The 18,207-nt window shown below is 44.7% G+C and overlaps 1 protein-coding gene across 6 annotated transcripts in view; it reads right to left on the bottom strand.

The window, feature by feature from the left end:
• Positions 1-18,207, bottom strand: part of TCAF2 (TRPM8 channel associated factor 2) — a 34,372-nt gene that overhangs the window by 4,962 nt on the left and 11,203 nt on the right. For 3 of the 6 annotated variants that reach the window (XM_025191274.1, XM_006035125.3, XM_025191275.1), the window contains 7 exons: positions 17,384-18,017; positions 13,311-14,293; positions 11,395-11,489; positions 8,779-8,992; positions 7,726-7,965; positions 5,123-5,460; positions 2,910-4,006 (listed from right to left, as the gene is read on the bottom strand). In XM_025191274.1, coding sequence (XP_025047059.1) covers positions 3,752-4,006; positions 5,123-5,460; positions 7,726-7,965; positions 8,779-8,992; positions 11,395-11,489; positions 13,311-14,293; positions 17,384-18,000 — 2,742 coding nt within the window. In that variant the 5' untranslated portion in view covers positions 18,001-18,017 and the 3' untranslated portion in view covers positions 2,910-3,751. Of the gene's footprint in view, positions 1-2,909; positions 4,007-5,122; positions 5,461-7,725; positions 7,966-8,778; positions 8,993-11,394; positions 11,490-13,310; positions 14,294-17,383; positions 18,018-18,207 lie in introns of those variants that run through there. The other 3 variants (XM_025191276.1, XM_025191278.1, XM_025191279.1) reach the window with 3 other exon arrangements.

Raw genomic sequence — 18,207 nt, 5'->3', positions numbered from 1 at the left:
GTACCAGGAGTGACAAGAAATAACGCTCACAAGCTGGCAGAGGGTAGGTTTAAACTAGATATCAGGAGGCACTACTTCACTGTCAGGGAGGCTAGGATCTGGAACCAACTTCCACGAGAAGTGGTGCTAACTCCTAACCCGGGAGTCTTTAAGAGGAGGCTAGATGAACACCTTGCTGGGGTCGTTTGACCCCAGTACTCTTTCCTGCCATGGCAGGGGATCGGACTTCATGATCTGCTCAGGTCCCTTCCAACCCTACCAACTATGAAACTATGAAACCTGGTCCTGCAGGCCTCCCAGGGATGCAGCAGTGGTGATCTGGGTGCACAGGTGCATGGAGCCTGGCCAGCAACCAGAGTGTGACTGTGGCCGGCCAGGTTCCGGTTTCAGATGGCACGTGCTGCAGCCACATGCGCCACCCTGGTATTTTTGGCACGGGCTTTTTTTGACACCAGGATCAAACCCACTACACTATGCTAATTTGTAGCACGGCAAATGCATGCATATGTGGTATGTGCTGTTTGCAGTGCCACAGATGGGTTTGTGGCGCCACAAACTACACATGCTCACTCGTGGGGATGCACCCACATATGCTAACTTGGACTAACTTATAGTTAATGCAGCTACAAGCCTACTAAAGTAACTATAATGCATGTTAAAAGGATTCTATCTAGCTCAACACAAGGTTTTATACCCCAGGTTTCAAAGCAGAGTTTAGGGCCTTTGGTTTTTCTCTCACTTCTGGACTTTGCTGGTTGCCGCATGGTGCCAGGAAGGATTTTTCCCCTATTGTTACAGGTGTCAGAAGTATTTTTTTGCCTTCCTCAGAAGTGTTAGGGTTGGCTGCAGTCAAAGTTGGGGATTTTGACTGAGTGCGCCAATGCTCCTGCTAAAACTGAAACTTGGAGTCTCCTGGCTAGAGGGTCTTGCTTCTCGGTTCAGGGTCAGACCAATCACCACATCTGGGATCAGGAAGGAATGTTTTGCCTTCCTCTGCAGCAGGGGGGCCATCCCTTTTCCTCTTGAGAGTATTTTAACAACACTTTTCTGAGTCTGTGATACTATAAGGGATCTGAGAGAAGAAGAACCTAAGGACATGGAGGCTATAGTACAGGGTTTGGCTGTATTATTAAAAGGAATCTATCATTAAATGCTATCAAATGCTTCACTGTGCATAAGGGGTGTTCAAAGAGGAGCCTCACTGGGGAGCAAACTGTTTCCAGCCATGAGCTTAACCTGAAAGAGTTCTCATTCCACATGCTACCTAATCCTGGAGAAATATCATGCCTATTTATTTTGTAGTCTGCCTGCAAGTGTCTTAGGCAGTCTTAGAGACACATTGGAGAAGTTAAATTAACTTTGACTAGGCAGTATTAGGAGTTTCTTTGCCAAGTTATAGGAACAGGGGACTATCTAGCATGTGTGTGGACACTAGCAAGTGATGTTTCATCAGACAAGCTGACTGTAAAATTAAAGGCAGAAGGCAAGGTAGATTTTCACCTTAAATCAGCAGTTTCCAATCTGTGGTACGGGTACCACCAGTGGTACACAGACAACCTGTCAGTGGTACGCGTTAACAGATTTATTATAATTACTTTATATGACAAAAATTTGCTAGTGGTACTTAAGGTCATTTTAAATTAGTGGTGTGCAATCTGTCAGAGTTTGGGAACCACTGGACTAAATCGTTTGGAGCCAACCCACTGGCAAACTTGCCACAAATTAGCCCCATACCCTCTTCAAGCACCAATCCAATCCCCTTCCCCTACCCAACCTGCTTCTCTGCTTTCTGCTTCCTACCCTATCTGTCACTGTGATGCCTGTTCCTTCCCTGATCTGCAGTCTGCCACACACACAGAAGCTTCCTGTGCCACTTGTGGTATGTATGCTGCAGGTTGGCCACCCTGCACTAAGCCATAGATACATAAGCTTTCAGAAGCAGCAGTTTACATTATCAAATGCTACACAGGAACTGCAGCATGCAGAGCTCTTGTTCCTGCAGTCCCTTCATATAATCTGATTAAGTAAACTACTATTTATGAAAGCTTGTACATCCATAATTTAGTCTATAAGGTGCAAATGTACCCTGCCTTCTGGCTGCCTTCAGACTAACATAGCTAACTACTTCTTGTGAAAAGAAAGTCAATTAATCACATTTAATTAGAAAGTTTCACAATGAACCCATCAGTTTTTGGAGTTTATTGGAGAAGGAGAGCCTGGTTTCAATCTGTCTGAAGTTAATATATCTTCCAAGTGTATTTTCTTTTTCTGTTTTTCTGTGAAAGACTGCTCTCAACCATGACGTGAACTTGTTCCAGACAGGACACCGACTAGTTTCATTGATCTTTCTGGGATCTCTCTTTACACCAATGTCTTGTTTTACTGCTGTAGAGACCAAGTTGGGATGCCTGTTTTTGCAACCAAGGTCCCAGCTGGCATTTACCAAGCAAAATTTTTATCCAATTTTTCCCATTTTATGGCATTATATATATTTTTTTTTACTAAAAGAACCCCACCCTGCCAACAAATGAAATTGAATTGGTTGTTTTAAAACTGGGTTTGATTAACATGCATCCCTAAGTACATCAGATCAGAATGTCAACTGGCATAAATTGTGATCGCTCCACTGAAACTGATGAAACACTCTGTATGCCAGGACTTGGCCCCTCCTCTGCATGCTTGGCCTCTCTCTGTTTTAAGAAAAAATAAATTAATGCCACAGCTTCAACACCACAGAGTTCCATAACAGAACAGACAACATTCTTAACCATTTGTTTCCATCCATGCACTATTTGACTTCTGTTTATAAGTTCACTGAGGATGAAGTCCACTTGCGTAGACACCATGACAAGTTTCATTTTGGGTCTTCAAAACAGGGCTAATACGGGATTGAAGAGTTCCCTGCCCTGTGCCAGCATACCATACAGACTTTATTGGAAAACCCTCTTATATCAGTGCCAAACAACAGAAAGTAACTGTAAAATGCGAGGCAAAAATTTAACCTCACACATTTCAGTATCACAGAGTAATTGGGAGCGCAATCAAGACAGAATACAAATGAAAATTAGCAAGACAAAGCAGAAAGAAATTATCAGTATCTGGGTTATCAGCCAAATGACAGTTGTATAAAAGCATTATGACTACTGGGTTTTATGGTAATGGGTGTGGAAACTACTAGAGATTAAAGCTTAAGAACTAAAACTGGTCAAGCCTCTAATGGAGGTCTTGTATTACCTAGATTAAAACAATAAACTAGAAGAACTCAATTGCCATTGACAGTATTTGCATTGAGGAAGAATATCCTGAGATATGATCCACAAGGTAAGCACAGTGAATGTTCTGCCCAGGAAGAATCTATGGGTGCAGAGACAGGTTTTGCAGGAACCGCATGCAATCACTTCTAGGCAGAGGGCCAGTGTAAGGCCTGTGCACTATGTAAGCCCTCACAACAGGTCTTACATAGGACTTGAATGGTATATTGACCTCTGCTGAGTCCTCTGCAAGCAGGTGAATTTCACCCAAACAGCTGAAGCATTCTGTGCAAAACTAAGGGTAATTGCCCAATGATACAAAGACTAGTAGTTTCAGATATTGATGTGGATCAGATACTTGGGTCGATGAGGGGGGTAATATCAGATTTGTTTAACTTATGTTTTAGAAACTTGACCCTAGCTTTTAAAAGGCATTTTGGCATCTTGCTCACAAGACCAATAGGAGTTAGGCACTAGATTTAAGGATCTCACAACCTAGGTCATATTTTCACAGGGATATACTTCTTCATGGGGTTCTCCTCCCAGACTGGTAGAGTTGCCAGCTCTGAGGAGACTTCATTCTTTATAGGCCATCCCCAAGCCATGAAGAAAGGAGCCAGATTCTTGTTCACCTGCAGAGAAAACTTCTGAGCCCACATATTCATCTTGGAGGGGTTGTCCTTGGGGATGGTGAGGATCTTCTGGTATTCGGAGAAAAGCGCGATGAAGGGTTCCCAGCCAAAGCCCTCCTGCAGCTGAGGACCAAGGAGAGGGAAATGTTAACAGCACAGTTGTCTTCCACAGCTAGAACATGAGAGACTGCTTCATCCCACCTCATGCAACTTTTCAGAACGCAAATCAAGATTAAATCAACCTCCATATTCAGGATATGAAGACACTTCAATAAAGTACATTTAACCCTTGCAAGGACTGGTGGCCCTCACATCACAGACATGAACTATTTTCAAACATTACTCATCACAAGAGGTACACATTTTAATTAAAACAGTTCACATACTGCTAGCTGAGGCAGATCATAATCCTGTAAGGTTGACAAACTTTATGTTTTGCTTGCTGCAAACAAAAAAATCTCCCACTGGCATTACAGAATAATCCAGAGACTGAAGCTCCAATAGGACGAGCAATAAAGCCATCACTGCAGCCCCAGCAGCCTACCTTCACCCTTTCAAGAGAAAAGGGTGACTGGGCACGGGACAGGGAATTCAAGTTAAATGGTCAAGATTAGATTGAATTAGAGGGCTGGATGATAGTAGAATGGGACTGGTTAGGATATGTCTGTGTACTGCTACAGCAAATCATCATCTCTCTTGTTTTACAGGACCGTTTTGATTGTAAAAATTGTTCTACATCATCCACATTGTCATGAAATTGGTGCCAAGATAAATTCTTATACTTGCCGAAGAGTAAGTTGTGAAGGATCACCAAACTATGACAATCCTCTATTCAAATGAAAGCCTCCTAGGACCAGCAAGGTAACCACACAAGAAAAAAGTCTATATGGACTGGCTGGTAACTAACTAAGGGATCACTGGGTGAGAGACTTAGATCACCTGGTGAATATGACATGGGCAAGGTGGACTATTACTTTATGACTTCTGAGACAGAGAGAGATACAAAGCAGTAAACCAAGCTATATAGGAGAAAGAGGAGAAGTTAGAGGACTCTGACCTAAACCCAAAGGATGCTGGAGTGGTAAAGAACCCATCAGGTGCTTTACAGACCTATGACAGGTCCAACTCCTGAGCACATGTTTGCGTAGGCCAAAGACAACAACCTGGGGGTATTTTATCTGCCAAAGGGATTAATAAATCCAGTGAGAACAGACCTAGTTTCATCTCTCCCAGAGTTACCTGCAAGTATGTCTCCAGTGCAGTCCACACGCTCCAGTCCTTCAGCTGAGCTCCTTCCTCCAGATACCCTTTTATCCTCTCCTTTCGACACGCTGGCCGGAGGGCTTCATGGGCCTTGTTCCTGGGGATACCCAGCACCTTCTCATGTACATAGACAGACCAGAGGTTGCAGGTGGCCTCCGTAGTGTGAGGGGGGAATTCCCAGCCTGCCCGCTGTTGATTATGTCCTAGTTCATGGATGGGACCCCACAGGCCAGTTGTTCGCATATGTTCCACATTCACCATCTCCTTCACTGAATCCAGATGGCCCATAATGGGGTAGCCAGCATGCATCCAGCCTAGAAGGAAGACATAATGCCAACATCCAGTGTAAGTGATCACCCCAGCACCACAGATGCACTTACTTAGCATGCTTAGCACTATCCATGTTACTGTATATCACTTACATTCCTATTCCATCCAAGGAATAGAGCCCTCATTACCACAGCATCCAAGTATCTTTAATATACTTCCCCACGTGATACCACAAAGCAAGGCAAGTGCTACTATGTCCATTTTACAAACTGGAACCAAAGAGCAGGAAAATTAAGGACAGGATCCCTTTTGAGTGCCTGAATGAATTTTCCAGCTATGTAAATGGCCTTTTTGGCATTTGCACAGAGTCTGCAAGTACCTTTCCAGTGCAGACAAGTTAAGTGCACACATCTATACAGAGCATGCTCAGTAGACTAGATTAGTGGTGTCCAATCTTTTTGCCCCTGGCAGGGCTGGATTAACCCTTTAGTAGGCTTAAAAATACCACTTATGTGACTGAGTATGGGCCAATTAGGAGTATACAGGGAGCGCATCACACGAGACGCGTACTGCACATTAGTATAACACTGCACAGTAGTGTATCACAACAAAAAACATTCTAATAGCCTACTGAGTAGTTGGAAAAAAGTTCTTAGCAATCTTTTGGGCGCAATTACCTGTCGTCAGGTCCAGGGAGTCTCTTTTGGTCTGAGACTCCAAGGAATGAGAGAAGCTAAAAGTGTGGTAGGATGTCAGTGAAAATGTAAATAGGTAGAGATAAGCAAGACAAAAGGTAAAGCAGGGGAGGGGATGAGGAAGACGGCAGGGCGAAAAAGGAAAAAAAGGTCAGAGGGAAACAACAGTGATAAAATACAAGGTGGAAAAGAGGCTGTCTGTGAAAAAGGGAATAGATGGAAATCAGGAAAGTGAAAAAGATGTCAGACAGGTTGTAAGAAGAGAAGCTAAAAATGTGACAGGATGTCAGTGAAAATATAAAAGGGTAGAAATTAAAAAACCAAAACATAAAGCAGGGAAGGGAGGGCAAAGAAAAACAGGGGACAAAAAAGGCCAGAGGGAAAATACTACAGTGGTAATAATAAAGTAAAAAAGAGGCTATAAATAAAAAGGAAATGGAATTTAATGGCAGTTACTGGACAGCTGCCAGCAACTTTTCACAAAAATTCTGCCCCTCCAGCCTTAAAAAGGGAGACAAAATGCAAGTCCATCAGAAACCTAGAGGAATTTTAAGTACAAAGAATGCAGTTCTAGGCAGCTGGCATTTATCCAAGATAACCAAAGTTTCACAACAAACAACTTTGATTTAACCACAGGACAGGACCTCAGTGTTTGTGCACAGACCTTGTGCAGATCATCTGCATGATACTGATTCTCACCCACAAGGGTTGTTCTGCTCTGGGAACAGACTCCATAAAAATAACAGATCCATATCTATCATCCAGTAGACAACAGATCAACTAAGATGGCAAGTTAAAATACTACAAACTTATGCTAGGTTTTCAATGCCAAGCTGAGTTTGTTCTCTCTTTCTACCGCTACCAGCAACAAAAGTTTTGCAGGCAAAGTTCTGCCCACAGTTGCACCCCTTTGTCTTCAATGCACCCCTTTGTCTTCAATAAACATGCAGAGGTGTAAATATAAGGGGCTGTAATTGAAAGTTAGTAAGCAAGCCTGTTACTGAGAAAAAGAAGGAACTGAATCTAGGTCATACTTGCCAAGATATACTAATTCTGCAGAACAACCATGAGGAAGGGGGGAAAAAGGAGTAAAATAAGTATTTGAGCCACTAAAGTTAGGAAGCACTGGGCATTGCACAGTAGACTAATATACTGCACGGTAAAGCATCAGCATCTACACATGCACACCATTTACTGTGCAGTAAATTAGCCTACTGTGCAGTTAGCTACTACCTGTAAATACGTTATGTATAGATGCTGTTATGTATAGATGCTGAGCACAGCAACCCTTTATAGTATTAATTACACCTGTAGACATGCCCCCTGACTGAACACAGCTAAAGGAGCAGATCTACTAAGTAAGAAAGTGCCAACTTTCCAGAGTAGAGCTGCATGTTAAAGCATCTCAGTAGTTTATAAAGCCCTTCTTTAGAGTGTATCTATGCTTTAAGCACACAGAGGAACCAAATGGGCGTGCAGTTCTATTAGGCTTGCATGTTTCTTTCACCCTTCTCATTCATCTAAAACTTTAGTCAATAAAATAGCCTTGGAAGGAACTGGAGTTGTTGTCTGAAACCCTTTCTGTCAGAACCCCTGATATGACCATACACTCACCAGCTGAAATCTGGACATCTGTTACAATCCTTTCTGGCCTTGGGAATTTTGCTGGTGCTGCTGCCAGCGTGGCTATTGCCCACGTGATCTGATCCCACAGGGTCAGCAGTGGCTCTGGGTTCTCTACATGGCGGATGTTGTCAGCAGGCACAGTCAAGATCAGATTCTCAGTCGCTAGTTCTGCCCAGGGAGCAGGGTAGTGCCGGATGTTGGTCTGCCATTGGCGTTTACAGGTCTCTCCTGCATCACACAGAAAACAAATTAAACTACCCCAGTCTCTCAGCTAGGTCTGGTTACACAACACTTAGGAAGCAGTAGTCGGTAACAGTGTCAAAAGAGGGCACCCCTCAGCCAACACTTCTATGCCAGCAAAACCCCTGGTGTGGATGTAGCAATACTGCCAAAAAAGGCCTTCACTCAGCTTAGCTTGGGGGCTACCACCTGTCCCTTCCCATTGAATTCTAATACACCTCTCAGAAACTAGGAGGTGTCAAACTGCACCACATTATTTTAATTTAAAGTGACACAGAGAAAGAAGTTCCGTAGAACAAGAGAAGGCCAATGGGAAAACCAGGAAACTTATCAGAGTGGCTAATTATTTTATTTTTTACTACAATGACTTGAAATAGCCACATAAAGGCATCAAAAGGAAAGCAAAATAAAGAAAAGGAAGCTGGGCAAAATTATTATAACTGGTTGGACTTTTTTCAGCAGAGTGTTTTTTTGTCTTCAGAGAATGTCAGTCTATCAACATCTAAGTGTTTGGGAAAATGTCAATATTTCAGATACTTTCAGATGCCAACCTGGGTTCCAGTGCCAACTCTTCCTCCACCTACTATCCACCTGCAGTAGTCCACCATTTCACAGATGGGGAACTGAAGCAAGAGAGGCTCAAATCTCACCTGGAGTTACCCAGAGGTGTACAACAGCCTAAGAGCTTAGAAACCTGGGCTCCATTTTCTATAGTAACACCCAAACCACTGGATCAGCTTTCTCTCACATACCCATCACAATAGCTTCTCAGGAGAGAGGCACCAAAGAAAAAATACTTACCAAGTCTGAAGAAAGGAGCTTTGATTGCTCCTTCTACAGCAATAGGCACCTTCCCCAGCTGGCTTCCGCCTGGTACGACAATGTAAATGAGGCCACCCCAGAGGCAGGAGACTGACTGGTTCTGGCAGTTGACCTGGCACTTACGTATCACCACTGGGGCCCGCATCAGCTCCTTTGCATTAGTGAGGTCATCAGAATGACACCCAATCTGCACCTGGGAAATGGAAAAAGAGGAAAAGCAAGGTAAAGAACTTGAAGCAAACCCCTCTTTCTCTGTCTTGGGGCCTGTCGTGTACAGAGCATGAAGAAGGGAGTCACTAGTTCCAATCAAACTCAGCCACAGAGTGACCAACAGCAAATGCTGCCTGCTACTTGCAGGGGAAACAAGCTCATAAGATTTAGTAAGGTTCTAGATGGGCAACTCTTCTTTTCACAAAACACCATTCTACCCCATCTCTTGTATGACCTGCCTCCCTCAATGGCAGCTTCGGCAGAGTGGCCAAGAACTGAGAGCACCATTGTGAGTGACATGTCCCTGCTCATAAAGGTGGGAGCACACCCGACGAAGTGTGGCACGTGAGCAAGAGGCTTAGCCTGCTGATGCCTCTCACATACCAGTTTAAGGGAAAACAGCAGGATTCAGCCCCACCATGAAAGCCAGGTCATGTAAAACAGAAAGCCGCATCTTCTTAATGCACGAGGTGCTGCCACAAACTCAGTGCCCAGTGGCTTTCCCCTCCACCTTGCATGCTTGCACTGATGCATTAAAACCCAGTGTGTCTACTAGTCACAGCACTGACTACAGAGCTGGATAATGATAGACGAGCTAGCTTAGATACTGGCAGCGGTCTATCCATGGCAGCATGGAGCCTGGCACAGACTAACATACCCAGCTGAGAATCTGGGTAGAAAGCCTGGGAAGAGCTCTGTGTTATTGTGGCAACAGTGTTAGCAGTATCACTGCTAGGTCATTTAAAGCAAGGCCAAATATGTCAGGGTAAGCTGAAGTCATTGAAGTGACTGTCTCTCTGGGTGTGTGTACGTTCCAGTGTTCCAGGGAAGCACAGAACTGAATTGGTCTCTTGGGAATGTACAGCCTCTTAGGCTGGGTCCACCTTCATTACATCTTTCTGAGCACATCTGCACAAGAATATTAATGAGATGCAATAAACTCCAGCACAGTTCACGATAGAGTTTATTGCTCCAGGGTGCAGCATTTACACATGAGCCCTGGGACCGCAGCATGTTGAGCTAAGACAGTGCAGCCTCGGCTGGCAGGAGGCCTGGGGGAGTCCTGCCAGCCTGGCTGGCTCTTGCCTGGCTCAATGTGCTGTAGAGTGGCTGGCTGGGGCACCCTCATGCCCCAGCCTACACTGGACTGGTCACTATCTACACATGCATTGTGGTAGAATAAATAGCTCTGTTGTAGAATAGTATTTGTGTTGGGCAGCACTATGCCATGGCAGAATTAATTAGTTTACCCTAGCCTAATAGCACAACTTGTGTAGACAGTGACGCTTTACTGCAGAGCTAATTAGGCAACTGCAGTAAGCACCTCATGTAGATGCATCCTTTGTGTAACAAAGAGAGAAGCTCAGCCTTCAGATAGCAGCAAATCCGATTACCCAATTAACAGGGAGAAATGGAGCTACGAGTATACAGCCTGGGAAATATAAATAAATATCACTGTAGCAGCATTGCAATAGCCATGATGGTCTAGGGAATGCATGAGAATCAGGATGTGTTTAGCGATATTTTTTATGGGACCAAATTTGTAGTCAGGAAGGATGTTAGGCAAGCTTTTAGGCACAAAAATCCCCTTCCTCAAACATTTGGGGTGCAGACAGAAGTGCAGCTCCCAGCCGTAACTCAAAACTATTTTTGCAAAGTGTTTTCTGACTTACAACCTTACCCCAGACCAAACAGAAGTTCACTGTTGGTTCCAGGGGAGAAGGGAATCTAGCTGCTTCTGGGAGCCCTGCAGCCAGGTTCCCATATCAATGGCCAGGCTCTCTGCCAGTGATCCCTGTTTTCAGAATGGGAGGGGGAAAAGGCTCATCCTTGGGGCTCCCCAGCTGTTGCTGAAGAGTGGGGTGGGTGAACTGGAGCCTCCACACACACACCTTGGTGGGGGCTGCAATATACCCGCCCCACCCTCCAGACTGAACTCCCTCCGCTCCCTTTCCCTCCTCCCATTCTGAAGAGAGAGACAGGCTGGGAACTCCAGAGACACAAGTTACAAAAGATGCTACATTTTGCAACATCTTTATCTGATACCTCATGCAATGAGGGGTCAGATTTTCACCCAATTGGTCATTTTAAAGCTGTTTGCAACCATGCACTTGTGTTTGGTCACAGCCATAAACTGCTTTCTGTGGCCAGATCAGGCAAAAATTGTCACTTCTATCTGCTCCCTTATGTGGTATCTAAAAACTGGTGTAATCTCTCCCAACTAAATTAAAATCAATGTAATAAATTAGTCACAAGGTGGCAGCAGAGGGCAAGGAATGGGAAAGGATAGGGCAGCCTTAAGGAATGGTTCTGAGCAGTTACAACTCATGTCACTGATACCAAAAGCTCATTAATATATCAGTGCATTAAGTCCACAGAAGTCACCTGCAGACCAGCACTGATTGCCGTACAAGGAAGGGTTATCACAGCCGTGCTCCCATCAGGTAGGTAAAGACCAGTACTTCTCCATGCTGTCCCACCTACAAATGAATCAGAAGACAGGCCTACACATGAGAACTGATTTAGCCTCCGTAACTCCTCCCCATCCTTGTGTTCTGCCCAACCTAACATATTCCTGAGTTTTCAGGGCAAAGAAAGAGCTGGTCGTTTTCCCCTTTCTCAGTCCTCTCAGTCCATGTTTTACCAAACCTGCCCAAAACATGATAGTTCCACATCCTGTGGATGAGTAGCAACCAGTGGTCTGATGTGTCAGAAACTCATTTGTACTGCAAATGACATCAAACAGTTAAAACTCTTCCAAATGCTGTCTGATGTCATTTGCAATGCAAACAAGTTTCCGTGACATCAGACCACTGGTTGCTACTCATCCACAGTATATTGGAACCCACCCAAATTACAATTCTGAGCAATGCCACTAGCTGAGTGCATGACAAATTTAGCACAAAGATCTTCTTCCACCCTTTCCTGGGTCCAATTAGAAGTCTGAGGACCTTTAGCATTCCACAGTAGTGTCACTTGAATCTAGATACCACCCCAGAGAAATGTAATCATCATCTGGCTAGAGATTGTAAACCTGTGATAAGCAGCAAAGCATGGATGTGACGCTCTATACTGCCCAAGCAAAAGAATTCCTTACTAGATCTGCATTAAGGTTGCTCCAGCAGACTGCAAGTCTGAGCATTAACGGCTCATATTGGAGAACCTAACTCTACTGAAGGTAACTGATCTATTTGCATGTGTTACACCATGTCTATATGGTCAAACACAGCACGCTGGGCAGTGGTGCCCTCAAACATACTGTGCAGCCCTATATAGGCTGTCCCCTAAACCAGAAACATCACAGGTATTATCACATAATGCTGCACATGGGCTAATTGGCCCAGGAGAGAACTAACTGGCACAATCATTCAGTGTTAATCAGTTTGCCCAACGCATCAAGCAAACAGGGCTATACTTCTTTTGGTTCAGGAGTCAACTTCCACAGAACAGCACAACATATTTGAAGGTGTCGCTGCCTGGCAAAGTTTGCATTGGAGACATGCTCTGAATGCTCACCAAGGTAAATAAAGATTCCAAAATCTGCCTGAAAAATCTAGGAAATCATGAGTTAAGCAACATCTGATTCTTTTCTGGTCAAAAATCACATACCTTACAAGCCAAGTACTGTACTCTCCAAAACTCCTGGACAAAAATTTGATGCTCAAAATTTTTTGTGCAAATCCAAAGGCACCAACACAGTTCAAAACTTCACTTCTACTTTGCAGGATTCTTCATGTTGAAAATGTTTTTAAAACAAGGTTTAAATTTTTCCATTCAAAACTACTTTTTGCCTAGAAACTTCATTCCATTTAATTATTTTTTTAAATTTAAAATGCTCAAATCATAAGTAGAACATGTGCAATTTGGGGCTGAACACAACGTTTTGTTTGACCCAAAGAGAACAGAAACAAACAATTATGGGAAACTAACTGTAAGCACACAGACAAACAACAACAAAACAGTTCTGGCCATGGCAGTACACTCCAGACATTCATTAACTCTGCAGCTCAACAGTCACTTCTAACATGGGACCACTCATAATGATACATGCAATTCCATACAGCTGCACAAGATGCAAGCGCCCCATCCAGATCAAAGCCCCTGAAAAGAGCCATCATGTTAAATCATGGTATGCACTCAGATAAAAGAGTGAATCTGGCACTGGAGTGCAGTCTCAGCAGGGGGATGCTTAAACATAAATGCACACACATATACACACATGAGCATACCTACACAGCATATCATAGTTTCCCATTGCATTTTTATGTGATTCTATATGGGAAGGGGACAGAACAGCTCACCTGCATTTGTGCCAGCTATTTCCACAGTGATACGAGAGGTGGAAGGTGGCAGGCAGACACCATCACCAGGTTTCTGTACCAGGGCAGCACAGTCTGCCGTGTTTTGGGACAGCTCTGTTGCCAGGCTTAGCAGGACAGCCTCCTTGGAGTTGCTCTTCACTGGGCACTGCTTGCTGACCCGTGGGATCCCAGTTCTACGCAGCACCTTGATCAGGATGAGGTGGAGTGAGTTGTAGGTAGGGCAGTCTTCAGCTGGGATGCGCAGGAAGGCAGAGCAGTCCTGCCTCAGCCTCTGCAGCCAGCTGGTCAAGGGAGGCTGGAAAGGCTCTTCCTTGTCCACATGCCTCTGGAAGAGAGAGAGCGCATGGCGGAAGTGGTAGTGCTCCATGGGGAGCTGAGCTGGGTACTTATCTGCCTTGATGTTCATGCCCAGGATGCTGATGCCAAAGTGGTTGAGGATTTTGTTGCCAGGATATTCAGCGACAGCAGCTCGGTCTTGATGCTGGGAGGCCCAATACCAAGCCTGGCCCCCAATCAGCAGGCCTCCTCCTTCTGCCACAAACGTGTGGATCTTGTCAGCCTCTTGGTCGCTGTATGAAGAGCAGCAGTAGACACTCATGTCATTCCTCAGCTCTGACACCTGGAACTTCAGCCCCTCCTGAGAGAGAATGGGGCACAGCCCCTTCAAGCTGGCAACAACTCCAATCAGCCCTTTCCGCCCAGCATCCAACCAGTTCACAGCATTGAGCAGGAACCTGGCCAGCTTCGGGGCACACAGCTGTCCCTCATGGGATGTCACTACCACACGGCCCTGACCATAGCGTGCTGCGGCAAAGAAGCAGTGTAGTGAGCCATCCAGGCCAAGTGGGAAGGCCAGCACACCATGCACCAGCAAATGGGAGGGTATCCCGCCTGTCACGATATCCAGCTCTGTCACACCATGCATGAGAAACTCCACATCATGAAAGAGATTGGCTCCATGCCTGCAAAAATCAAGAGACACCTCTCCAAGGTCCAATCAACCCATTTTTCCATCCATGCCAGCTTCTGCTGCCAACTGTCATTATTCTGTAGTGATTACCACAACAGCTGGACTTTTTCTTAAAGCCTCAGCTCCTGGAGTCAAAAGACTGTGTGAGATTCTCAGCTTTCATTTTAAATTAAAATGAGTTTCTAGCCCTCATGCTTGTGAAGAAAAGCTTAAATTTGTCACCTGAGTGTACCACGAAGGTTCAAAACACAGAAGACAAACCCTAAATTTATTGTCCTTACAAAATCTCATCCTTGTTGTGCCCAGCTCATGATTTTTGCAGGTCTGACTCATGATTTCTGGACACAGACAAGGCCAAACTTAAGACAGAACTAACCTAACTAACCCATCCCAAAAATGAATCATCTAGCCAAGGTAAAATATTTTCCTGTGCTCTTTCTTTTACTATCAGTCACTGACACACACCGAGTTAAGTCTTTCATCTCTGTAAAGAAATGACCTCTGCTTCTCAGCAGTCCCATTTCTTTTTACTCAAGACTCCTCTTCTTACCCTCTGCTATCTCCATGTGTGTCTCACATGTCAGTGTAGTCAAAAGTCATTGGTTCAGTGTTTTGTTTCAATTCCCTCTTTCCCCTCCCAGGCCCCCCACCCCGCACTTGGCTGTTTAATTTTCCCTCTGTCAGTTGTGAAGAATTTGTTTTTATTGGTAATTTTCCTCCTAAGCAAAAATGCGGCTACTTGAGAATAAGTGAAGCAATCCCATGTGTCCACAGGGCAAGAATTAAAAAACTTAACGTTCCTCCTAATATCTTTTTCCCAGTTTCTTCTTCAAATGAGACCTATCACTGGGGCAAATCAGTGATCTTAAAGCTTAGTTTTATCCTCTGTGAATTAAATTCTCTATTATGCGGGGGATCAGCTCAAATAAAATGTACCATGGAAGCCCGATTAAGCTACACAAATAGGGTGGAAGTCACCCTAAACAGTAATTCAAGGTGCAATTATCTCTGTAGAACTTCTCCCCAATGAAACTCTTGCATTGCTTTGCTGCCAATATGCTTCAGGCAGCAAAACAATTAGTCATTAGCAACTTTAAATTAATTTAGTATGAAGCTGTATCCTTAGCACCTCTAAATCCAATGGTAACATTTCTCTCTCTAAGTGCAGGAAAACAAATCCAGAATCCAGATAGCAACACTCCTAATTGTTCTTCCAAAAGAGAGGGAGAAAAAAAAGAGTTTCCTAAAAGTGCTAACAGGAAGAGGGAGAGGGTGGGAGTGAGAGAAAGGAAAAAAAAAAATGTGTGGAAAATGTTATTACAACTGCCATGCAATATAATGGCCAGATAATGGAAGCAAAACAGTATTGTAGTCATTAAAGACCTTGGTATGCTTTGTATACATCAAAAGCGAGCCATGTCAAGCTCAGAGGAGGAGGAAGAGAATGAATATATGCTAGCCAGATTGTGGGGCCAGCTGGGCATTTGCCTTATCTCCAGCCAAAGTTTTACATCTGTTTTTCTTGTTTTCTGTTTTTCCTGACCCCAAATGACCATGCTGGCAGCTGGCACTAATTGGTATGTGGAAGTAGCTTGCACTCATTCTGTGCCAGGAACCAAGAGGGCAGGTGGCATGCAGATCTTCCTCAGTCCTGGAGACTAATTTCTGAAAGTTCCCAGAAAGCAGGTTAAACTGGTTTTCTGGCTGCCAGACCTAATCTAGCGCAGGGTGTTACCCTGGGCATTCCACCAAATATCCACTTCTAAAAATCCCCAGAGTTTCCTCAAATATAGAAGGAGGGGGGGAATGAGGTACCTCTCCCTTCCCAAAGTTGTTGCATGGTTCACAGAGTTAATTTTGCTCCTCTACAAAAGATGCCTGCATTTCATTCATGATCACAAAGGACCTGGTCCACCTTCTGTGGAGACCATGGGAGACCAACCTTTGGCTTTACTAGAGGAAGACTACAACACAAGTCTATTTGAGGATCTCTCAAAATATGGAGTGTCTTATATTTGGGTAACATAGTCAGAATTAAACACTATTTCAATCTTAATTTCTGTTTTCTAAATCAAAACAATTAGTTGCATTAAAAAGCCACAAAACAAAACTAGCTATGATTTACATATAATTCCTACTGAACTCCCGGACTTTCTCCCCAGCCTTGATTAAGCACCAGGGAAAAGAGCTAACCAGGTGAAGGCATTATATTATCCCTGTTCAGCATCTACAGCACCTGGAGAACAGGGTCAGAAAGTAAAATCCTGATGAGCCACAGGGATCAAGCTCAAGAGGGATCCTGAGGCTGGATACAATCAGCTTGGGAGCCACTAGCTCAAGTACTGCTAGCAACGTAGTCTCAGCAAAGAACATGGCTGGGGCTGTAAAACCCACCTGAGAAAGTGGACAAATATTTATATATTTAGCCCATGCAGAGCTTCACACTGCCGTGAGTAGCCTCATAGAACACCTGTTTAATGCAGGTTCAGGTATGTCAACACAAATTGTAGCCATTGCAGCTCAGCTATCATTGATGCCCCCTACCCTGCTCTTTCCAGCAGGCAGTAGTCTTATTTGGTCCTAACAGCATCTGTTCAATGGCCTGCAGACGTGAAACCCCACAACGTCCGTGAATCCCAAGGTCCCTCTAATACTACTTCTTAGCGTGCAACAATCTTTTCAGGTGCCAGAATCTATGCCAGTGACAAATTAACTAGGACAGTCCTAGTACTGGTTTTTGTCTTGAAGATTATGACTAAATTATGACCTTTTCTTTTGGTATAAGAATGTACATCCACTGCTGAGTTTCAGAAAATGGGGTATTTCCCCTGATACCCTCTGTAAATGTTCTGGGCAGTGGCGATGCACAGGAGGTGCATGTGCAACCCTGAAAGCATCAGTCCACACCTCCCCCATCAGCGAGATCAGCCACAGGGGAGGCACCCCCCCCATCAGCAAGATCGGCCATAGAGGATACCCCCCAGGTCACTGACTGGTCACTGGGGGGGCAGGTAAGGCTACACCAGTCGCCCATGGTTCTGGGAGAGACTGTGCCCATAATGAGAAGAGTTCAGATACTCACCTGACAGTGAGAGGGATTTCTGGTATTTTCTTCGAGACTTTGAAGACACCTGTCTCCACAGCATTTCCTGTGAAGTACACACCAGCCATGCTGGTCACCCGGTTCCCAGGGAATTCAAACAGGACCCTGTCCACACCGTGTTGAGAAGCCCAATGCCAGGCCTGGCCTCCGATGAGTAGACCCCCACCTCCCTTCACAAACTGGACCAAAGCCTTTGCCTGGGTGTCATCATAGGCATCTATACAGTACACCCCGCTGGAGGCAATGAGTCCCACTCCAAGCTGTACTTTGATGCCAGCCCCCAGCAGCAGCTCAGAGAGGGAATCGAAATTCCTATGAACACCGACTAGCGCTCCTGGGGAGGGCCTGAGCCAGTCCACAGCATTTTGAAGGAACTGGGAGAACCTGGAGTTCTTCAAAATCTCTTCGTGGGAAACAACCACTATCCGGCCCTTCCCAAACTGCGAAACAGCAATCAGAACCTGCTTCTGGGGGCTCACCAGCACCGGGAAGGCAGCCTCTCCTGTAAGCAGCAGCTCACAGGGAACAAAATCTCCAGTGAAATCCCACTGCCCAATACCACCCACCAGGCACTCATAAATGGCTGAGGGTTTCATCTTCAGTCTCCTTTTATCTGAGAGAGAGAGAGAGAGAGAGAGAGAAGCAATATTACAGCTCCAAATGCTTTATTCGAACTCTGTAGTCAACTCTGAAGAACTATTGTGATACTGCAGCATTGCCTCTTTATGGTCTCAGTGACTCCAGAGCAAACATGCTGTATTTGCAGAACAACATTTTTCTACCTCCCAACCCTGCAGATTCAC

Source organism: Alligator sinensis, unplaced genomic scaffold (genome assembly GCF_000455745.1).
Source record: "Alligator sinensis unplaced genomic scaffold, ASM45574v1 scaffold1386_1, whole genome shotgun sequence".
Lineage (NCBI taxonomy): Eukaryota > Metazoa > Chordata > Crocodylia > Alligatoridae > Alligator > Alligator sinensis.
This window is presented reverse-complemented; position numbering and strand designations above follow the sequence as displayed.